At 38.6% G+C, this 24,882-nt stretch overlaps 1 protein-coding gene across 4 annotated transcripts in view; it reads right to left on the bottom strand.

Moving 5' to 3' along the window:
- Positions 1–8,450: 8,450 nt before the first annotated feature.
- Positions 8,451–24,882, bottom strand: part of LOC149312251 (glucoside xylosyltransferase 1-like) — a 32,144-nt gene continuing 15,712 nt past the window's right edge. For 3 of the 4 annotated variants that reach the window (XM_089524285.1, XM_089524283.1, XM_089524284.1), the window contains 6 exons: positions 23,876–24,050; positions 21,656–21,781; positions 20,008–20,259; positions 16,552–16,675; positions 14,155–14,327; positions 8,451–12,239 (listed from right to left, as the gene is read on the bottom strand). In XM_089524285.1, the coding sequence (XP_089380411.1) occupies positions 12,078–12,239; positions 14,155–14,327; positions 16,552–16,675; positions 20,008–20,259; positions 21,656–21,781; positions 23,876–24,050 (1,012 nt within the window). In that variant the 3' untranslated portion in view covers positions 8,451–12,077. Of the gene's footprint in view, positions 12,240–13,006; positions 13,121–14,154; positions 14,328–16,551; positions 16,676–20,007; positions 20,260–21,655; positions 21,782–23,875; positions 24,051–24,882 lie in introns of all 4 variants that reach the window. The other variant, XR_016281237.1, reaches the window with a different exon arrangement.

The following is a 24,882-nucleotide window of genomic DNA, read 5'->3' as shown; positions in this document are numbered from 1 at the left end:
GGAAGGGTTAAGGTTAGGGTTATTAGGGTTATGAAAGGTGTCACAGACAGAATAGGGAAACTGGTGAGGAAACACAACCTCAAAACAACCTATAAACTGACCAAGAAAATCCACCGAATGCTGTGCTTAGCAAAGGACAGGAGAGACCCTCTTATGTCCACAGGAGTTTACTGCATACCATGCAGCTGTGGACAAGTCTACATAGGGACCACCAAACACAGTGTTCAAACATGGATCAAGGAACATGAGAGACACTGCAGACTGGGTCAGCCAGAAAAATCAGCAGTAGCAGAACATGTTATAAACTATCGTGAGCATAAAATGCTATTTGAAAAATTCTGGACCATGCCAAAAACTATCAAATCAGAATGCACAGGGAAGCCATTGAAATCCATAAAAACCCGGACAACTTCAATAGGAAAGAAGAAACCCTTAAAGTAAACAAGGGCCTGGTATATTCGGGCCCTTTGTGATGTGCTAGGGTTGCCTGGGGGCGGAACATCCACAAGCCCACAACCCTAGCATGTGACGAGGGTGTAACAATGGTGCCACCATTGTTATGTAAGCACTTCACAGCATCCGCACAGTGCTGCGCGGCTATTATGTAACCAGTGTGCCACTGGCACACTCATTATGCCATGGCTTTAGAAGAACCCTTCGGCAGAAAAACAGGTACCTGGAGGCCTCCCTTTTGGGGTGGTCTGTACCACACCAAAGTTTGGCTACCAGTCCTGAAAAATGCCAAAATCAAGACTGAGCCCATGCAAATGAAAACCACCTAGAGTGAGGGGGATTTCCCAGCAGACAATGGATTATTAATTAAATTGACACCCTGAGGCCTTGTCATTCAACAACAGACCAACACAGAGATTAACATGTAAATCACTTCCTCTCAACCAAGGTTCACACAGTGGCCTGTTACAGACAGGCCAAAATAAAGCTGCTTCGAGTCACTTTGGAGGTATGGTATTTCAATGATGCATGTGTCCTAAGAGTCCAAAAGCCGCACCAAAGCCATGCTCCAGTCCTAAGGACTGGAATGCAGCTTTGGTGTGGCTTTTGGACTCTTAGGACTCATGCATCATTGAAATACCATACCTCCAAAGTGACTCGAAGCAGCTTTATTTTGGCCTGTCTGTAACAGGCCAGTGTGTGCGTGTGTGTCCGTCCCACTCTCTGAAGATGCCAGTCATAGATACTGTCGAAACATCAGAAATAAACTCTTTCAGAACACGGCCACATAGCCTGAAAAACCCACAAAAACTATAAACTATGCAATATTTGTGTGGATATTGTTACCTTAGCATTTGATTTCCATACACAATGGTGCAAAACACTATATGCATGGAAATTTACTAGCCAGAGCATTAATAAGAAAATATTCCTCCCTCTTCAAAAATATTCCCTCTTGCCATATTCCCGGCTAATGATATATATCCTTGTAAAAATGCTCTCTTGCCCCAAGCTGTGATGTAATTTTTAAAGTCATTCTCCATGTTAGTATGTTGAGAGCTGCTATGTATTCTACAGTACTTTTTCACAGCTAAATGCATTATTCATTGATGAAGAAACTTTGCTTAATGCATGTTCATGTTGAAAAGTATTCACAGCCTCTTTCATCAGACACCAACAAGAATAAATTATCCAGTTACAAGCTAGGCTAAATTGCCTATCCAACACTCCTAGATTTATGCTTGCTTTCCCAAACAATATACTAAGTAACATAAATCTTACCATCAAAGTCATAAAAACATGTGTGATCAAATATTAGCCTAAAGCCCTTTCCATCATTAGGCAGAGTATGAGCCAGGCCCCCAAAATCTCTAGCACGTTCCTTCCCACTGTCTATACCCCTTCCTCTAAGCTTACACTGGCTCCTGCAACCAAAAGACCTGATTGTTTTATGTACTGCCTGATGAAAGGGTGTGTATCATCAAAAACAATTCAACAAAACAACCTTTGCAAGCAGAACAGGTGACAGCCTTGTTATAGCTGAATCTAGAGTGTGAAAAATAGACCTTTGCCAGGAATGTAAGACAAGCAATGGGACTTTCATCCTAACAGGGCCTCCATTATTATTTTGCATGTGGCTGTTGCCTAAATACCCAGCAAAATTTTAACAGTATCTTGTTTTATTGTTATAATCCGCTTGGATTCCAAGTGATTAAGCAGATTATTATTATTATTATTATTATTAGATTTCTCGGAAGCTAAGCAGGATCTTGGAAGATACAGAACAACTGGACAGAATGAGAATATAAGGAGAAATACTTTTTCTCATTCTGATCATTTAATGCGCTGGTTCTTTCTTGAATCTATAAGAGAATAGTGGGGGGAGACTGTAAATTAGAGGATATTTTTTTAAAAAAAAATCAATAAAACTAGGGTGCTAAATTGCTGGTGCTCACCAATTTTGGTTGTATCCACAATGCAGTAGTAATCCAGTTTGATACCACTTTAACTGCCATGGCTCAATGCTATGGCATTCTGGAAAATGTAGGTTTGAGACATTTAGCCTTCTCTGTCAGAGAGCTCTGTGCCACAACAAACTACAGTTCCCAGAATTCCATAGCATGGAGCCATCAAATTAAAGTGATGTCAAAGTGAATTATTTCTGCAGCATGGATGCAGCCTTAGTGGAATGTACAAACTTTACCAGTGCTTTCACATAAGAGGAGACCAACTCAGCATTTGACCAGATGCCTTTGCACCCTTACACCCAGGTTCAATCACTGGCAAGTGAGATAATGGTTTTAAAAATTCCTGTCATTTCGTTAGCAGGATCAGATACAAGGGATGTCAAATATTGCCCCCAAATACTAGAGACAGATCTTCAATCTGCCAGATGAAATAAGAATTAGGAACAGCAGGACAAATGGCTGTCCCATACAACACTGCATCCTATGCTCTTATGAGCTTGAAAACTACATGCAATATTGAAATTACAGTAGCATTGCTGGATGTATGGATTTGCTGCATTTATTTGCCTATTAAGGTCCACTTCCAAAGTTTTGGGTACTAATGTTCTGTACTCAGAATCAACCTGTTTCCAGTAAGCTGAAATTTCAGGTTCTTTATGTTTCAGAATCTTCTACAATCATTGATTCTTAACTTTTTCTTCACCTTGGACCTTGGATATTTAATCTTTTGTTGCTGTGGACCGCCAAGACTTAAGTCAAGATTTAAAACCCTAAAGTGCATCACATTTTTATTTAAAGTTGCTCATCAAACTTGGAGAGAAGGGAGAAATAAGTAAATGCACACACTCCTATTATACTCTTTATTAGAATGATCATTGCAGAAACCATGATTTTATTTGCAGCAGGTAAAAACATTGCATTTTCATTCTTACAACCAGTTGCAGTCTCTTTCTCTCTCTCTCCATTTTTCTCTTTCACAAAGCTTCTGCTTCTTACTTTTGAAAAAAAAACCCACAATGTTTCTTGTGGCATGTTCTTTATGTTTAGTATTGAGATATTTTCACAGTTTTGATGGTTTTGTGGCTTTGTTTGACAATACATCATAATATAACATACACTGTAGTAGTTATTGGTTTTCTGGACCTGTATACATGAAGCCAAGAGACAGATACTCCTTGCTAGATATTCCTTCCAAGAATGTGGTGGCACAGTGTTGAAAACACTAGTTTTGTGCAGCTAGGAAGGCAGCTTCTGGATGTATGGATGGTAGCAAGAAATGTCACATGCTTTTTCAGTCTCTCAGCATCATCATTCTATATGCTTGTTCTCCTTGAAAGATACTTCAGTTATAATACGAGGAGATTCTGTCAGCAACCTATTATAGTTCTTTCACACCAAGCTATTTTCTGTTGGGTGGAATCCACTGAGCTGCTTTAGATATATCTGAGAAATATAATTGATTTTATGTTTTTAATCTGTGCATTTTCAATTGTTTCTAAAAACTTTATTAAGGCTTTAAAAATTTTCTTTCTTTGGGTGCTGCCTTGGGTTGCACTCTGGGAGAAAGCCAGTGAGAAAGCCAGCATATAAACAGAATAGAATAGAACAATCTTGTAAAGTATATTGTTTTCAATCACTTAACTAGAAGCATGTGGCTGAGCATGTTTTGATTCATTTACCACCCCTTGATTTTCTCAAGAAAGAATGAAGGCTGACTTTGAGGTGAAACAGATTGACCCTTTGAGCGTCAAATCAGGGGCGTGGTAACCGCATGCCACAGCCTCGATCCAGCATTTTCCCAGAGCAAAAAAAGTGGCAGAAAGCTGCTCCTTTTTGTGCTGGGAAAAAGGTGTGTTTGCCACCGCAGAAGTGGTTTCCCCACATTTTTGAGGTGTACAGCATCTATACGCTATGCCGCCATAATGTCACCTGCCTTATGATAGGGCGTGTGGCATGATGCTGGCTTGGGGGCAAAGTCAGGGCATGCAGGATGCAGATACCATGCTCCTAAGACGCAGGGAAGCTAGTTATTTTTGCCCATGTGTTTAGCCCCTTTGCTCCTTTCCTGCTTCTGTCAACTTCCTTGTTCACAGTAGACCTCTTTTCTTTATTTTTGTCCCCCTTTTTTCTTTACTTTTGAAAGTATGACCACAGATTGGTCAGCATTTTTTCTGCTTCTCCACTTGCAGCTTTGGCTACTTTGGAGGTGTGCTTAGATCCAAATCACTATCAGTGGGTCAAATTAATATCCTTTTAAATATTTTTTCATTATTAATCTCAAAGGTGCACTGTCTGCAGCCAACAATTTCATTGAATTTATTTTTTCTGGCCATAATCTACTGGGCAGCAGTCAATGGAGCTGTGTCTCTCACCACTTCTGCATCTTCTTTCTTTTTTCTAATGGAGGAATCGCTTCAGTATTAACTACTGTAATTCCTATTCCATTGGCTTTTCCCTCTTCTGCATGTTCTCCATTATTTAAATTTTTTAATCTGACTATGTGCATATGGGCAAAACATCATCTAGGCAGGAAATTTTAAAATGGATGTGAAGGCAAAGGAGTCAACTGTCATAACAGAAAATAACTTTGGACTTAAGGACTTGTGCTATATAAATTGGCATGGAGGGAATATCCAAACTGTTTGTGGATTTCTCCTTAATGCCATCCAGAGAATTACAGAATATTCACAGCTTTGGATGGGGATACAAGGAAGGGCCTACAATGCAATCCTCCTCAATGTTTAGCTTATTGCAGTTTTGAAATCTACAATGAGCACTTAATCTTTTACGATACTGTGTAGTTTTATGAATAAGAATTGTGCCACTTAACAAAACTGACCATGAATACACCTTCTGTCTTAGAACCACTTTTAGCTCTCTCCTCAAATGCTAGTACACTCATCCCTCCACGTTTGCTGCAGTTAGGGGCACAGGACCCCTGTGAATGTGGAAAAACAGCAAATAACAAACTACTAGATTTTTACCTGAGAGAAAGGTCAATGTCTGGCAGATGTCTAGGAATCTCTAGGTCCTCCAGTGCAACTCTGTGGTCAACATCTGCCAGACATTGACCATAGAAATGAACTGGAGGAGCTACAAATGCCTAGTGGAGTGTTCTCTTTAGGAATCTCTAGGTCCTTCAGTGCAACTTGTGGTTAAAGTTGACCACAGAGTTGTGCTGGAAGACTTAGATATCCCTAGAGAGAACATGTTAATAAAATGTTAATAATCAAATCTGCAAAAGTCAAAGCCGCAAATATGGAGGGACGAGTATAATAATAATAATAGTTGTGATTTTTCTATAACCATTCAAATGGATATTTACTACTGTAGTTTCAAATGTCATTAGCTACGCATTCCTTAGAAACAATTAAAAAGTCTACACAATTTACATGCCTAAACCCCTATTGAATGCTTTAAGCAGGAAGAGACATCAGTTTCTATCTCCTGTTCCATATGCAATCAGTTCTGATTCAGCATACTGCAATACTTGTGGGGACAGGGGAGACACACAGATGGGAAACATTTTGAATATGCAAAAGAAATATGAAGTCAAGGGATCTGCTATCTTTTACGCAGGAGTTCTAGTTTTCTGAGATTAGAACATTCAAGCAGCATGGGTCTCTAGATACAACTGCTCAGTAAGACATAGCAATATAGATAGCAATGTAAAGATAAAACATCCAGCTTAATTAATTTTTAATTTCCTACATTCCCAAATTAAGAGTAAAAACTGATTTAATATCTTCTACTTTCTTCAAAGATTAAAAAGTACCCTAAAGACCTGCGGTTTCAACCAGCTTTTGTAATTTAGAGGGATTTCTGCATACTTTTAGAGGTTTTATATATATATATATATATATATATATATATATATGCTTGAGTAAAATATAAATTGATTTACTGTGAATTGCTCTGTTAAGATGTGTATATGAATGGCTGACTGAATATTAAGATTCATAAGAGATGAACATAAAAGAAAAAAATGAATCCTTTGTAGCCAAGTCAGTAATTATGTGAATGAGATGATGTTAATGAACCAAAGGAAGAATGAGGAACAAACTGACCTCTGCAGAAATGAACATGAAGTGAAAATGCAATGGGCCAACCTCAAAAAGTGCAAACTTCAGCTTTCTAATTTTAATAATATGAAAAAACTAAGAATGTTACAAATAAGTAGAAACTCTGAGGAGGGGTGTGGCCAAGAAAGCTTTTATTTTCATTAAATATTGCTATGTCAGACCCAACAACATTTATTTGCTGGCATGAAAAAGCAGACCCATAATTTAGGGAAAGAAAGGCAGTTAATTGAGATTTTAAAGGCAGTTAAAGGCAGTTAATCCAAATATATACTGTATTCTCTGAGCCATGACACTCACCCATCTGATAACATATGTCACAGTTACTGGGAGGATAAAGTAGAGATGAGCTTATGGGGGAAAAGGATATAAATGAACAAATCTCACCTGTTCATATACATATGAATACTCTTGCATATACTCTACACTTCACAGATTGCAGTGTTGGCAAGGATCAAGTACAGTAGGGATTACCTGCACTTTTCCAAATACTCTGCTCACAATGTTGGAGGACATAAGAAGGGAAAGAGAACAGTGCTTGAAACTGGGAAACAGCAGTGAAGTATCCAGTGAGACAGCTTGCCCTGTGTTCATTGGGTTAGCTTGCTGTCTTCAGGTGCACCTAAAGATGTTATCCTATCACAAATGTTGATTCAATTGACAGTCCAGTTGGCTTTTGTATTGTAACGGGACAGAGCATCATCTTGTTCTTTATCACAAGCAGTCAAATTGTCTTGGAACAGCCAAATTACAGGCTTGATGGTAGGAAGAGTATCAGGTGGATGGGTGGAGGGTGTCACAACAAGATTAAAGTTCTGGGTTTGGCCTAAAAGACCTTAGTTAATTTGTACTTCTCTGTTCTTCATTATGTAATTTATACAGTGTGCCTTTCTCATAGGCAGAGATCCCTTCCGGACCCACCCCCCCGCATAAGGGAAAAAACGTGCAAAGTCAAGCCCCATTATACTTGGGGCTTATGCGCACACTGCGGGAACACGCCCATTACCTCTTCCTGGCACGCCAAGGTTTCTTCCAGCGCAGGCTTCAGTGTATGCCGAAAATTGTGGAAGCTGCGCCTGTTATACACGGGCACACTGTATATGTAACATTCCTTAGCTCCTAACTTGCATCATGTTCTCTGAAAACACTTACCATATATTACTCGACTATAAGTCGACCTCATGTATAAGTCAAGGGCAGGTTTTGGGGCCAAAATTATGGATTTTGATATGACTTATATGACTTATAGGTAAGTCAAGGGTAAGACTTAGGGCATGTAACAAAGAATGTAAACAATGAAGCCAAGGAAAACAATGCAAAAATAAAAAATCCAGGAGGCATAACTGTTCATGTCCACCATAAAGGCTGGATGGATAAGAGAGTAAAGGGGAAGTCAGTGCTTCCAGGACAGACTATACTTTTGTCTTTCACCAGGAGTGAAAATCATTTTTCTGATTTAAAGTACAGTACTTACATTGACCCGTGGATAAATCGACTCAAGTTTTTTGGGTCAATTTTTGACCAAAATTTCTAGATTTATGCATGAGTATATACAGTACTTAAAGCTACCATGACATAATTTGAATCAGAACAGTCAGAGGTAAAGGAAGAATTCAGTAGTCCAAAAACTGAAGTGCATGTGGGTGAGAAGGTTCAGACAGTTTGGATCGTCTTGATTTACAGTCACGAAGTAGTACAAAGACGAAAGAGCAAAATGCTCACAAGTAGAAGGAAGAACTGTGATCTGGTGGAGAACAAGAGAGTTGAAGTCCAAAACATCTGGAAGTCAACACGCTGGAGAAAACTGCACTAAAAGGTGTGGAATAAGTTAGTTGGACTTTTAACACCATACTCCATTCAGCTGAAACACCTTGATGCTTGCAACAAATTACTCTTTCTAATGATATCAGATACACTAATAGGGGTTAGGTCTCAAAAGAACAACAAGAAACAGGGCAATAGAAAACAGTTTATGTAAACATATTTGTAACAATGCTTTACATGGAAGTCTACAGGCTTCCCATTTTGATCCTTTTCTAACAGAACTGATACACACTATATTTAAGTAACAATACAGCATGTTTTCACAAGAACCAGCTTTTCAAAATTGAGACAATTTTTTCTTTGTTTCAAGATGTCAAAATACATTAAAATAAACAGGCTTTATCAGAGTTTGAAATCTGTATTATGGGGACTCAGAAAGCTGATAAAGTAATGTCTTTCATTGAGCAATGAGATACATTTCAAAATGTGAAAAGTGCATTACTCTAAGTGTACCATTCACTAGAACCAACATACAGTGTGCCCTTGGCTTACACAGGGAATCCATTCCGGACACACACACACACGCGTAAGCCAAAAACCGCACATGCTCAAGTCCCATACAAGTGAATGGGGCTCATGAATGCGGCGGTGCATGCCATGAACATGCACCCCATTCATCCGAATGGGACGTGCCACCCCTTGCGCCTCACGCACGGCTTTGCGCATAAGCTCAAAGCCGCGTATAGCACACCTGCGTATAACATGGCTACACTGTACTACAACATTTTAAAAGATGGATAAAGAGGATTCTGAGGTGATTTCCAGTCATTTACTAAGTTATTTTTTTAAGATAATGGAGTGTACTTCGATCCTTGCCTTTTAAATATTTGTGAAGCACGCACAGTAACTGAAGTTAAGTCATCCCAGCTTTTGTCAGCTAAACTCAGAAATAAATGTGGCATGAAATCTCCATCAGTTAATTAATAGCTATTCAACTGAGGTGATGAATGCTGGTTATCTTGGAGCCAAAAAAGGGTTACTATGGGGCTCAACATGATATCCTGCCTGTCTGCTGAGGCCCGAAGACACAGGCGGGTTATAGACCGCCGCTTTGAGGCAGTCTGCCGCCGCCGCCGTTTGCTCCGTAATGGAGCCGTCGCAGCCACACCACGCGGCTCCCTTGCGGAGCAAAAAAGAAGTTCCAAAATGGAGCTTCTTTCTGCGGCGCCCTAATGATGTCGCGAGGCGCCGCTGGCGCACTCGCGACATCATTAGTGCCGCGACACGTTCAGACGCACAGCGTCCGATACATAAAGATGGCGCCGGCCGTGTGGAACGGCCGGCGCCATATTGTACGGACAGAGTCCGTATTAGAGCCAGGGGCGTCTAGAAGAGATGCCCCTTTTTTTAAATGGGACGTCCTGCGGACGTCCCAAGTGCCGGTCTGTAACCGGCCACACTCAAGAAATTACTGACTGCTTTAAAGAGTGAAGTGAATGAAGTTACTTAGTGGTTTAAAGAATGATCATTTTGAAATATTACTTTAAAAGGGCATCTGAGATACATTTATCATGATTTTTTCAAGTTTTATGCCTTTCTCTTATCAATCCTGAATGTTTTCTAAAAAACAAAAAACAAACAAACAAACAGGAAATAACGGAAACCTAATGAGCAATGCAACAAATAAAATAGCAAGTCACTTTCCCAACATTATAATGTATAAAAGCAAAGGGTTACTTTTAAAACTCTATACAGGTCAAGTCTCCCTTATACGAAATGCTTAGAATCAGAAGTGTTTTGAATTTTTTTGGATTTTGGAATAATGAGGTATCTTGGAGAAGGGACCCAGGTCTAAACATGAAATTCATTTATGTTTTGTGTACATCTTATATACACAGTGAGAAAGTAATTTAATGCATAATATTTTAATAATTTTGTGCATGAAACTAAGTTTGTGTAGCCTGAACTATTAGAAAGCAAATGGGTTGCTATCTCAAACACCCATGAAAATAGTTTGGATTTTGGAATATTTCAGAGTGTGGAATTCCGAATGAGTGAGCCTCAGCCTGTACTAAATAGCAGGAGTGAGTAACTTTCCAAATTCTGGATACAACCTTTACTCATTTGTTCTTGTTTTATGGCATAGCACCTAGAGCATACAAAATGAAGAATACATTACATATTTTTGAGTCCCAAGTTTTCAGCAGCTCTGAATAACTGCTGCAGAGGTGCTGACATGTCATCTTACATTACAAAATAGACCTTCTAGGCAAGCTGAATTTATCTGTAAAGCCCTCTATGCTCTGGCATTACAACATTATACTTATTATATGCAGAATTATAATAAAAGTTGCATTTTATGCAATAAAATATTTTGCAGTATTTACTATCAGAGCCCAAAATATTGTTCTAAACAAATATTATCTCAGTGTACCACATGTTAGAATAGCCACTATGGCTTCACTGAAATCAGAGGTTTGTAACAGCTCAAACTCTGGCAAATATTTTAAAGCTTTGTTGCCAAATATGCAAATCTATTTGGTAAGCAACCAATTGTCCAATAAAGACAAGTAACATAATATTCTATAAAGCATTAGCCTATGATTTAGTGGATTTTGGTAAATAATAAGAATGCATTAGGTTTTAAATATTAAGACCTATATACTAGCATAATACTTCATTTAAAAAAAAACAGCATATTTCACAACATGGGTTTTCCTTCCAGAATGGCCAGTAAAGTCATAGAAAATTCTTATTCAAATATAACTAAAAACAATATTCTAAGTATTCTTGATTATATTCCTCCTTAGTAAAATAAAATAAAATAAAATACAAAAATGAAAAAAAAAAATCTAGCCATAACATTTTGGCATTATAGTTCAATCATGCTAGAATACTGGCCAGAACCCAAAAGAACCATGCAAACTTAGTGAACCTAAAAGTTTCAGAGCTAGTAATTCTCAACCAATAATCAACCTCTTGTGATTCAGGGACTATGTGCCCAAACAGCTTGAACTTCCAAATTCAGTTTTCAGTATTTCAAAGTGAGGCATGGATAGAGAGGAAGAAGAGGCCACTGGCATGCCAACTCCAAGCTTTTCAGCATGCTTGCGTGGCTATTTACCTTGCAGTTATTCTGTTTATAGAAATATACAATGAACTACAAATGAAAAAAAAAGATTCATTTCCACTATATTTTTGCTTAGAGTGGAAGTCCTATGCATCCTGTGCAGTTAATAGCTATATAAACATGATTGTCAAAATACTTTAAAATAAGAGATAAAAAAGGCACATACAGATTGTCATCAGTCACATCACATTCCTTTGAAAACAGGATTTCTGAGCTTTGTAAACAACTTGTTGTCACACTTTTAAAGTGAGGTTAGTGCTGACTCCATTATTGCTACATTCACAGTTTAGCAGAATTTTAGATCAGGCATGACAAAGTACAGTCACTTCTGAATTATAAAAGCCTTCATTTTTATCCGATCCATTTGAGGTTTACAAACAAGTGAATTGTGCTGAATAAACCTGAATACAAAACTCAGCAACACTCTTATTCACTGTAGTGAATATGTGTACTAACAGAATTTCAAACACTCGCTACACTATGTTTTCTCCTGCCCCCCCCCCCAAAAAAAAGAAAGAATCTTCAAGATGAACAGCATCTTCACACTGGGAGGCAGATCTGAGCATATAAATAGCCACTTATTCAAGCAATATGCCATTATTCTTTTCACGAACATCCTTCAGGTGTCATAAATGCTGCCGCATATGTCCTATTTTAGGCAGAAATTTGGAGGGCCTGAAATGATCACCTTCTTTCCAATCTTCTGTCAACAGTGTCCTGTATGCTTTTCGTTAGCTGATTCATGAACACTTTATATATTCTTCCACAGTATGTATGCTGGGTCTTTTGTAGTTCCAGTTCAAGAGGTAGCAACAAGCCATGCACCAGGTCATCACCAAATGTATACTGGGGGAGAAGAAATTAGAAATACAGTATTAATAATGTCAAACCAACACTCAACCTTTTCTTAAACTGCTTTCCATTGTTGAAGTAAATACCGCTTTCTAAACGTATCCATCTAAACATGTCTGATAAATAGATAAGAACTAATAAAATGAAGACATTCATTATGCAGGCCAATACATAAAAATCCTCATCTGGCAAGTGTGCCAAGACATTTTGATTGCTCAAAATATCCAATTACTGTCAACTTAAGTGAATGCAAAATGGTTCAGCCCAGAAAAAGGGGGGGGGGGGTCTGAAAAAACAACAGAAACATTTTGGCAAATAAATTTAAAAATGAGTGTCAGACACATAAATTAAAGAGTTAATTTAGTGATCACATACCTGCCACATAGAAACTTTTTCCTGAAATATGTATAATTACCTTGCTATGCCATTCATTAAAATATGATATGGTTCTTATTGAGTTGAAACAGTACAAAAAGAATAATCTACAGTACCATTAAAAATGAGACACTTTCATTAAACTGAATTATGAACAAGCACACACAGTATTTAATGGGAACCCTTAGTAAAAACAGTCATTACTCCAGAGCTACGGGTTATTTTACTATATGAAAAACCAAGTGATATGCAAACCCAACATTTCAAAATAAAATAATTTTGCTAATATTGCTGGCTTTGGGTCAGTATTGATCTACATCTTTTCTGAACATTATGCATAAACTAAAACTAAACATAAATAATGCTGAGAGATTTTCTTTTCTTACTATTTTTCTAGCGATACTCTAAGGAACGAAGAAATTGTATTTTTATGAGACCACATATTCTTTTCGTGTAGTGTATTCTAATGCTCCCAATAGTACTTTTCTTCATTTTTATATCTACATGACAACATGCAACAAAGCACCATTAAAATATACTATTGATCTTTGAAGGTTATATACAAGATAGGATGAACATTAAAATAAGCAACATTGCCTCATTTTACAGCCCTTCAGCAAGTATGCCAAAATACTGATAAATAGTTTATTAGAAACCTTATTTGCCAAACAAGAAAGCTGAACAGTTATCCCAAGCATGAAGGACTTGCAATGCACTTATATATTATAAACTACACAAATTAAAGTAACTAAATTATACAGATATAAGACAGGAACAAATGTTGGAAGGAAATAAAATCTAAGCATCACTTAACTAGTTTCAGAAATAACAGTAGTATCACAGCATAACTGGTAGTCCCAGTGTAGACTGGAGTAACAAACTGATTTATTATAGCACTATATAACACTAAGATCGAGACCCTAATTTTTGATCTTTAGCCAAAAGTTACATACATCATTCATTACACTGTAGTTTAGATTTAAACCAATTTAAGACCATCCAGGATTTGATCCATATGGTGCAACACCAAAGACTATGAAAACATGCAAACCTCCCATCACTCTGCTCAAAAGAAATCAGTGAGCCTGAACCTTCTGTATTAGCGCCTATGCTAAAGCTAGACATTGCAAACTGTAAACCCATGCTCTCACTTCCTTTCAAAATTTCTCTAACACTATATAGTGTTCCTGGACAATAAAATCTTCTATAGATTGTCCATTAGTACTTACTATAAAATCTTTAGAATGTATACTCTGCATGTTGATACTGATAATTATGGGTAAAATACTGCTAAAACTGCAAGACATATTCTTATGCACATATTAATTTTTAAGTTAAAAGGGTTTTATTCATGAATTAAATTCCGAATGATTATTTTTCATCCCAGAATACAGATGGGAATCATACAGTCCCTCAGATGTTATGGGACCACAACTCCCAGTATTCCTCACTGTTACTTGTGCTAGCTAGGGCTTCTAGAAGTTACAGTCTTGGTTTCAAGTCCTCTCTTAGAAGCTAATGTTAAAATGCTTACATTTTTTATTGCATCATACACAGCTCGAAAAGCTGGTTGCTTATCATCATGGTAAACACCTCTGTTTCCATGAAGGATGAATATTCCTTCTTTTTCAGCTTGCTGGCAATTGCTCCCATAAATACAGTGGTCAGGCCGATAATTCCATTGACAAGGAAAAACAAAAAGGCTTTCTGAACAGACGAACGAAAACAAAACACAAAATACATACAATACAGTTATTATAGAAAAACTGAACTGGTTGCATGCTTCTTTTTGTGACTTGCATTTATACTATATAGGCAGGGTGAAGTAATGTTTGGTCCACAAGCCAAATTCCAATCCACAGAAGTGAAACAGGTGTGGTTCACCACCCAACTCTTTCAACTGAGGGACTGAGGGTTCTTTCTCATTTGTCAGCTCCCTCTTGTCACCTTCTGATTATCCAAGCTCCCAGCACATGAACAGTATAGCTCCGTGGTGGCAAACTTATATCAAGCGTGCCCTCTCTAGCACACAAAGCTGTCTCTGAGGGCATGCAGAGACAGTTGAAGGCACAGGAGGGCAAGGGAAGAGGAGGAACATGCCTGTTCCTCTTCCTCTTCAGCCCTCCCATGCCTTTAACTGTCTCCGGGAAAGTCCTGCCCCTGGAAATCTCTGTTTCTGTGGAAGTCCTGCCCCCAGAATCCTGCTCCAGAAGACCCGCCCCTCCCCCAAGGCTGGGTGACACTGAGTTGGGCACCAACACTTCCCTTAAGTACTCTTATCTATTGGACATCCAGGATACTTTTGCAAAAGAGAAAGAGTGGGCTGCCTAATAATCTTTTAGGCTGTTTTATCAAAATGGGCAAACATTGATATGCACACACATATGTCCAGTCTACTGCCTTTGGGAAGGAACACAGATTTCTCATTGTCTAGACACATTGGTTATATGGGGCAACTAGTCGCCGAAGTCCCGAGGGCAGCTGCTGCTTCGGTTCCAAATGGGCCACAAAAAGGAGTGATAAGAAACTGCTTCTTCTGCAGCTGGGTTTGGGCCACGTTAAGAGGGTCCTGGCATGGCCTCCATGCACCCTCTGCACAATCCAGAGGCTTGCATCATGTGCATGCCCCGTGCCCCCAGATCGGCCTGATGGCGGCCCTTTTGGGCTGTCTGTTTGAGGCCTATATTGTGATTTTGCCAATCATTCAAGTATTGTCTTTGCAATCCATATAGAACACTAATATACTCATTTTACAGCATATTAGCATCTTCATGGGAATATTTCATATTCACTTTAGGAAACATTTATTACGAGGCAGCTATATTGTCTAACCATTGAAAGTAACTGAACTTTCTGTGTTCAAAAACACACAGGTATGTGTATCACTGCAGATATCCATGGAACATAATATTCTTCCACAATCACTTATCTATTTAGATAAGAATTATACCTTTACTATAACCTATTTAATACTGAAAACATATGGGCATTTATCCACTAGGAACAGCATCAACACAGCATAAGAGCTGCTGGAGACAATTAGATTCACCCTTACTGGAGACTGTTGTAAACAGCCTGATTTTCATGTCTTTGGAGACAGCTTTTATACTGTGGGACCTTGGTATTGGAGGACTTGCCATCCATGGATTTAAGAATCCACTGACAGCAAGCTGAGGCTGTCCCCAATGGTGGCACATGCATGTGGCCACACCACCATTAGGGACAGCCCTTGTTGTTTTCAGTGACGCTACGTGCATGAGGCTGCACTGCCATTAGGGTCAACAGGATTTCACCTGCTATCTTGACATACTGTATTACTTTTAAACAGATACATTTATTTCTTTAATATTCAGGCTTCAGGGGCTCAAACTTTGCAAAATACATTTCCAAATAGTACTCACCCTGCATTGGGGGTGGAGGGCAGACATTTGTGGACAGGAAAGGAGCTAAGGGCATGAGAGTTAGCCATACAAAGTACAGCCCAACTCTGTGCAAGTTTACTCAGGGGCAAACCTAGTGCAACAGCATCCCAGATTACAAGTCAGTGTTCAGTTGACTGTACCAGCTTGCCAGGCCATAAATAGCCTCTTATTTCCAATCCCTGAAGATAAGGTGCCCAATCTGTTATGACTGGAGCCCAACAGGTTGCATCTAGCCTGGGTATTGGACATTCTTCATTTCTGACATACCTGACACATTAATTAAACATATTAGCATCATAAACAAAAATATATATTTATTAAGCAAACAGTAACATTCAAATTATCAGAACAGGGAGCAGAAATGATGGTTCAGTCAGGCTGATTAGCATTATAAATGTTCTTTAAGAGCATACAACCCCCACCCCCAATTTGAGATAAAAATATTCTATGATTCAATAGCATCCCTTTTAAACACACACACACGCACACACACAGAGAGAGGAATTTACCTGGATTATGAAAAAACATAATGTTCAGAAGATCTTGATCACCCCAAGTTATATTCAACTTATACTTTTTCAGCAGTGGCATGAGAATTTGTTCCCATCGTAACCGAACTGTCGTCATATCATTCTACAACATCCAAAACATAAAAACAATGTTGGCAATATTAGATAATACCCAGGAACCTTCTTTTAACACTGAAGCACCATAATCCCAAAGCCTTTAACTTCATTTTGGGAACATAAATGTCAAAAACAAGAGTTGAACAATAACCTAAGAAAGGCTGAATAAGAACAAACATTTAAAAACTTAGCCTTCTCCCTTAAATAAAAGAATGCTTGAAACATTCCCAACTAAATGCATCAAGTACATACCCTCAATTGTTCCAAACCGAGAGCTCAGAACACCCATGAATCTAAAAAACACCCTTTGGAACAGTGCTATTCAAAGTGGTATCCTATGGACTAGTGCTGATTGCTGAACCACTGATTGCTGGTTCCTAGTGAGTTTTCAGGAAAGCAAAAAACGACTGCAGCTAATGGGCACAAATATGGTTTTCCTGGCAACTGGAAAAAAATAATTGCTGCTTCCCACACCAAATAGTTGAGGATGTACTGCTTTAGAACTACAGACAATAAAAAATTAACTACACAATACTTTGCCAGTCACCCAGTCACCATATATTTCCAAGCCACAGGCAACATAAGCTGATGGCTGGAAAGTGACTCTTTTGGAAGCAGCTGTCATTTATGTCAGGTAATCAGATCACTGCAAGATCACTTGTGAACTTCCCTGGACCCCATACTGAGAGTAAGTCAGGGATTAAAATAAATGAATAATACAGAATAGCAGAAGGCAATATCTACCCCTCCAAGTGTTCAAAGACATAGTCATGTTAATCTGGAAAGAGAAGTTGTAGCATGAATTTTCATAGACTTGAGCCTACATCTTCAGATGCTAACAACTTCGTTCAATTATGGGGGAAATAGACAGGATGGAAGGGGTGTCATGAAGCTGCCCCTTCCGAAGACGGATTGGGGCTGCACCAAACACATGCCGCAGCCCCCAATCCGCCTTGAACCCAGATGGAAAAGAAACAGCCCCATGGTGGCTTCATGATGCTCAGCGGCATGCAACATGTAAACACTGCACTGCTGGAGTGTCATGAAGCCATCCACAGCTGGGCAGCTTCATGCTGGCTTCCTGGAATCATCAGGACATGTGGTGTCTAAACGCTGTGCGCCGATGATACCCAGAAGCCGGCTTTTTGGGGCTGTCTGTTCCAGTTCTTAGTCTCAAAAATGCTACAAGATCCCTTTGCCTCCAAATGTTGCTAAACTACAGCTCCCATCAATCCTAGTAGCACAGTTGTAATTCATCAACAACTAGAAGGACACACACTTCCCCATCCCTGCATCAGAAGATTAATTATATCTATGTGTAATTACTGCAGAGCCCTAAAATGCTGGCATAAGGACTTAGGCATGAATATGTAGCACCAGATCTTGCATATTTTGGCTTACGATCTTCAGCCTCCAATACATATGCTGATTACCACCCATAAAGCCAAACATAGTCTTCTGCTATTTTGTCCATAATGGCACTGTCCCCATATGATGCTGCAGGGACACATCACATCTATTTAATACTTAGATTGACAGGAATGATACCTACCCCGTGAAACTCTCTTCTAATTAAGAACAGCCTCAGGCAATCTCTGATCACCTTTAGGAGGCTGTTAAAGACTTTCACCTTCAGGCAAACTGGAAGGCTGTAAGGACAATGTTATCTATCCCAACCAGTTTTTAGGGTTGTTTGTTTTTTTAAAAAGAAACTGGGCATGGCTCCAGGAAGTTTTTTTTAAGAGACAGTTGCTTTAACCAAAAAACTAAACAAAACACACACATACACCCTAGGCATTCTTTCACCCCATACTATCAACACACATATATGATCCACTCAATCACTCCTCTCTTCCACCCTCCGCCCCCCTCCCACACTTTCTATAGGGGCCTCCTTGACTACTTTTGCTTGTCCCCACATCTCTCCTGCTCTTCATTGTTCTCTCCAGTCCTCAAAGCTTACCAGTAAACAAATTTTCTCCCTCCTTCCCAGTTTTGGTAGGAGGCTAAGAAGCAGCAGAACTATAGGTGCAGTACCTACCACCTGAAAAAGGTGGGCTGGGGCCGCCTCTCTTTGCTGCACAGCATTACCGCAGCAACCAAATGGCACGGTACCACTGTGCAGCAAAAAAGGAGCACTTAAAAGCAACTCCTGTTTGCTGCGCAGTTGCAATGCAGCAAAGCGCCGTAACGCGGCGCGGTGGCATCGCAGCTGTGCGGTGCCATTTGGATGCAGTGCAGCTGCAACATCACCGATGTGTGCAACATGTGGGCGGGGCTGTGCAATCATGGCAGCCCCCACACGTACTAGGGTTAGGGAGCATGCAGTTGGTGCACGTTCCCTAACACTAAAATTGGCGCCAGCACAGCACAAAAGGCCGGTCTGTACCACGCCTCTAGTCGCCAGCTGTCCTGCCCTTATCCTTTTCCTTCTGAAGAATGTTCTGGGTCCCCATGGGGTTCACAGGCATGTTGAGAATAGGAAACAATAATAGCAAAGTGCTGGACTTCAGCTGTATTTTAGCCACCAAAAGTTAGAAAATCCTCATTTGTTTTTAACTGAAAACAGTCAAGTCGGGAGGTTCTGGCAAATGTCACAGCTTGTGTCCAGGTACACTGTGGCAGCCATTTTGTGACTGCCAACTAGAGATTTAAAATTAATCAAGACTGAAGAGCTGTATTAAATTGTCTGCCTGTGGAATGAACAATTTCAGAATCTATTCATCACTTAATAATCACACTGTACTCAGTAATGTTTATTAACAACCATTTAATTGGATGCTGTAAAATATGTCTCTTCTTGCCAATTTTAATTTTTCAGCGTAACTGTAGAACTATAGGATATAAACAGAATACTTGAAATGAAAATATCAGGTTTTGATCTTTAAGAATGTGGCTTAAAAACCTTCATATACACACACATGCAAAAGCAGAGGGGATTTTTCTTTCAACAAAACTGGGAACTTATTAGATGGTCTTATAGCACCACCTTCTGGTTAGTGTGGAGTCCACAACTCATCTCAAATATAACCTACTTCGTCTATTATATATTATTGATTCCACAGGATGTTATATAATAAGAGACAACTGATATTTTATTTACTATAATAGTGAGATATGAGTGAATACTATAAAGAAGGATCACTAAGGGAAAAACTAGCTAAAGAATAGTATGAGAAAGCAAAAAGGCATTCATCAGGACAAATTAAGGGACATGATAGGAAAAACATTTCTCTGTCTCTCTATCTAGCTCTATCAATTATGAGGTCACAGTGAAATATATCAATTTTTATCTTAAAAAAGTAATGAGAAACTGTGGGAGGGTGTCAACCTTCATACCTTGAAATATTTTCTTCTTATGCGAGACATATTCATCAACATTACTCCAGAATTTATTCCAGTTTTTCCATAATATGGGTGTCTAGCAAAGCGATTATACCACCCAATACGAGGTTCTTCATGTTCAGGTGCCATTGCAGCAATTTGAGAAGAATTAAATTTTTTCAGGAAGGACCAAATATCATCAACAGGTCTTAAGAACAAGATGTCTGTGTCAACATACAGCAAAGAATCCACATCACTGAGAATTAGCTATAAAGGGAAAGAGGTTTTACAAACAGTATGTTAGAGCAAGCATTATTTTGATTAACAAGTTATTGCGGTAAGTCCAATATCCATCCATCACTGTTTTGTACAATATATAGCTATTTAGACAAGTGTTCTTTCCCTATTTTTTCACATTTATGAATTAATTGTTCAGCATAAAAAATAAATACAAGCTGCATGAGTTTACGATAATTTACTATGCTCCAAAATTTATTGCTACCCAGAAATAAAAACAAGATAATTTGATGTCATTTTCCTCATTTAGTTATGTTATACTGCTAGAGATTTTATTAGTTTTCTGTTTTATTGTTTTTAATTTTGGAAGCTGCTAAGAATTCCAGGAAGAAATAGGGAAGCAAACGCTCCTAAATAAGTTAGTAAATGTTTGTTTTGTTTTACATGAAGCACAAAATTTAATTTAGTCTCTTTTGGGGAATCGTGAGAAAGCATAAATACAATATGGAAACAACATGGCCCCTTCCATTTTTGTTTTTATATACTGTATTCCTTGCATCTGCCTCTTCATCCTACCACAGACAATCATATATACAGTATGCCCTTGTACATATACTGTACGTGTACAAGTGCATGCATATAGTCCCTGCATATCTACTTCAAAGCTTTCAGACACCTATATTTCAACTGATATGAAAAAAGGTGCAATATCTTACTTAAGAGCCAGACTGACTCGTGCAATGTGCCTTCCCTTCAACCAAGTCAAACAACAGTTCCCACCCAACTACAAATATGAAATAAATCAAATTGCTGCATTTGGAAGTAAAGTTCTGTTTACTAATACAGGTTAAATGCTGTGAAGGAAGTGCTAGGAAGACCAATCATAGTTCAGAGAAACTGTGAAGAGGTCCTGTGGAGGATGAGAAAGTATTAAAACAGGACTGTGTGTATGAAGGAAAGGAGACAAGGTTGACAGTTGATCTGGATGAGACAGTTGGACGAGTCAGTAAGGAGTGAATGTGTACTGAATGACTGAATTGATTGAACAGCAAGATTTTTCATAACGCAGGTTGGATATCCTTATATGGTTGGAACTAAGTACTGGAACATGTTACCATTCTACAGGATATAATAAACCACATTATCTTGTTAGTTTGTTAACTCTGACTGTCTTCTTTCATCCTTAATCAAGAGGTGGTCACATCTGCCATAAGGAACACAAAGTGAACACACAAACCTATCCACACTAAGGGTCACTCTGAGACCCAGTAACTCAATCCAGAAAGGAAGGAATTGGGGGAACAAGGGCAGGGTGAGTGGCAGGATCCTTAGAGATTACAACTACAGAACCAACTCGGGAGAAGGGATCTGTCACAATTATTTTTAAAGCATTACAAATTTTGCTACAACTATCATTACCACTTACCGGCAGGAAAAGCCTTTGAGAAGCACAAGGTTTGAACAGTTTCTTCCATTCTGCTGCATTCTCAGTTGGAAATGAGATGGGATATAAAGTGTAGTTAAACTTTTCTTGATATGCCAAACTGTCAAGCTGAAAAATCATTATTACAAATGTTAGCATCTTATTAAAGAGATAGGACAAGAAGAGCACAAAAATCCAACTACCGTATGCAGTCCTACAAACCTACTTGTCACTTTGGCTATAAAACAGTAAAATTCTGAAAACTATAGCACTAATTAAATATTTGTTAAAGAAAAAATTACTTTACAATAAGGGGATTTATTTATTTTATTTCCTGCCTTTCTCCCAGCACAGAATTCAAAGTGGCTTATAGTGTTCAAACAAAACAAAGTTACAAAGTACTAATACAAATGTTTCAAAATGATTACAGTCCTCCCTCCGTTCTCACAGACTTGGGATCTGCGCCCCTTCATTATCTGTGGGGGGGGAATAGAGGGAGTTAAAATGGGGCGTGCGCCTATAGTGCACATCTACATGCCCCTGCAGGAGCGTGCCTCCATTCAAGCCAATAGGGCTTGAATATGTGCAGTTTTCCATTTATGCAAGGAGGGTTGGTACAGATTCCCCGTGAAAACAGAGGAAGGACTGTAAACAACTTTTTTTTTTAAAGGCAAAGCTTAAATTTGTTTTTCAAACCCATTTAAAACGTAACAAAAAGAATCAGGCACATCGCATCCCATTAGAAGCTCTAGCTGCCGCTAATAAATCTGAATACATTTACATAATTAAACAGGTATACAGGTAGTATTCCCCCCCCCTCTTTTTTTCTCCAACATAGATAAAGACAAGCACAGTGAGATAGTCTAATAGTTTCAGGGTAACATTAGGTACATTATTTATGAAATTTTGATAAACTAAAAGTTTAGAAAGCAAGAGACTTTAGGTACAGTGGCTAGTGAAGATGTTATACGTAATTTTTGTATTTTTTTCTTTTCCTATTTCCAGTTCATGAATTTTATATCTTACTATGATCTTGAGTTAAATAATTCATTTAACACACCCCAAACCTGAGTTGGCAAATGTTCTGATGAACTATGTTCTTTAGAGAGGTTTATTATACTTGACTACAAGTGAAGGAGAGAGATAGCATGGTGTAGTGGTTTCAGCATTGGACTATGAATCTGGAGACCAGAGTTTGAATCCCGGCTCAGCCATATAAACCTCCTAGGTGACCTTGAGCAAGCCACACTCTCTCAGCCTCAGATGATGGCAATGGCAAATAAGTCAGAAATGAGTTGAAGGGACACAACAAGAAAAGGGATGAAGAACATTTTGGAGCAACAGCTTGCAATCAATGGCACATATAAGTGAAATGGAGAAAAAGCATAAAGCAAGGACCACCCAAACCTTGTGTGCACACAAGTAACTGGGAATACCAAACAGTTAGACAATCTATTATTGGTTAAATTACTGGAAATGGAGCCTGCCTGTGTTTTTCCTCTTTCCCACAGGGCAACTCCTTGTGTAAGTAGTCTTTTACACAAACATCTCATTACTAGATAGGAAATGTTATCTTTAAAACTGCCAGCATTAATTATAAAAAGTACTGAAATTACAGCAGAATTGTGGCAACATGCCTATTCTTCTCTGTACCAACTTGGAAATGGATACAGTGAGGAAAGTTAGCTTTTGCTAGTACTTACAGCTCCTGATGAATACAAAGCTAAGATGAGACTGCTTCCCCATCATCTCCAACTCAGACATGGGTTGGTAGGGCGGAAGGAGTCTAAGGAACTATCTGGATAGGGGACCAAGTCATACATTCACCAAGCCACCAATTACTTTTCTCTACATTTTGCAGTTGGCAAAAGATGAAGATTACTCTACAATCTCCATCTCTGGAGATTGGATTCCTATCCACCTCTAAAACCCCAGGTTGGGATGAGTTCTTGGACTGTACACATTCACGAGAGGCTGAGTACAGGAAACCTGTCAAAACACCTAGATTATAGGCTTTTTGCTCAACTGAGATATCCCTTATCACAACTAGAAAAAAAGAATGCATTCACATGCAACCATTTTCAGTTTTAGATTCAGGTGTGAGCAAACTTATGTTATCCCAGACATGCAGACAAGGTAGCAGATCAAGATAGTCAAAGAAGTAAAATTAACTTTAAGCAATTGTGTTAGTAATTAATGGTACACTACCAACTGAATACTTACTGTTTCTCTGAAGCCATGATGTAATTGGTCCTCTGCAAAAATATGAAACTGTAGAGGTTTGATGCTGAAAATAATGGCTGATCTCAACATAGTAATAGTCTCCTCCAGCCGCTCACCACAGGCAACCACCGCCAAATGCATTGCTTCAGAAGGGTGAGTTTTCAGGATATTGTACCTAATATAAAAAATACAAATGGTACTGCTTTCCAAAGAGTCAGTGCTAAATATAAGTATTTTACATTATATTTTAAGGGTAAGATAATTATTTATATACTGTATTTGTGTTATGTTGCAAACACTTGTAATATAAAAGAAATTTAGAGATGGTATCTGACAACTGAGAGAAATGACAAAAAGAAGGATGTTTTCAACTGCTATCAAGTAAAGTTTATTTTGAAAAAAACACACACGCTGTAAAGTCAAAATAATCTTAATTTTTAGTTTATACACTTGTTTTATAGAACCATCTTTATTTTCCCCCTAAAAAACATGAACTCACAATCAGATTTCATTGAGAATACAGCCCATTTTAAATTACAGTCACCCCTCCTAACTCATGGATCTGAGATCCGTGACTTCGAATATCCGCGGAATATCCGCAGAGGGGCAACCTCTGCTATTTCCAATAACGTGGCTGCATGCACTTGGGGGGGGGGGGGGCATTCAAGCCTATGAGACTTGAATATGTGTGAGCCTCCGTTTTTGCAGGGGGGGGGATGGATCCCCAGAAAAAACAGAGGGCCAACTGTATACCTAAATATCCTTTCTAAGAGACAATGTAATTTTTATACCATAGTTACAATTTCATTTCTTACTATTAAAAACAATTATATCATCTTTGGTACCTGGAAAATGGACCAGAGATTTAAAAATATGATTTTACAACAGTAACCCTGATAATTATGCTGTATAAAATTTGTATGAACAGGCTATGAACATACACACTTCTGTGATATATGTAGCTTTCCTGTTTACACAAGAATTGTAAGGGATTCTTGGGGCAGCTT

The sequence above is a fragment of the Sceloporus occidentalis genome, unplaced genomic scaffold (genome assembly GCF_023333645.1).
Source record: "Sceloporus occidentalis isolate IW3139 unplaced genomic scaffold, rSceOcc1.0.p SCAF_5, whole genome shotgun sequence".
Classification (NCBI taxonomy): Eukaryota; Metazoa; Chordata; class Lepidosauria; order Squamata; family Phrynosomatidae; genus Sceloporus; species Sceloporus occidentalis.
Note: the sequence above shows the minus strand (reverse complement) of the source record. Positions and strands in the feature narration are given on the sequence as shown.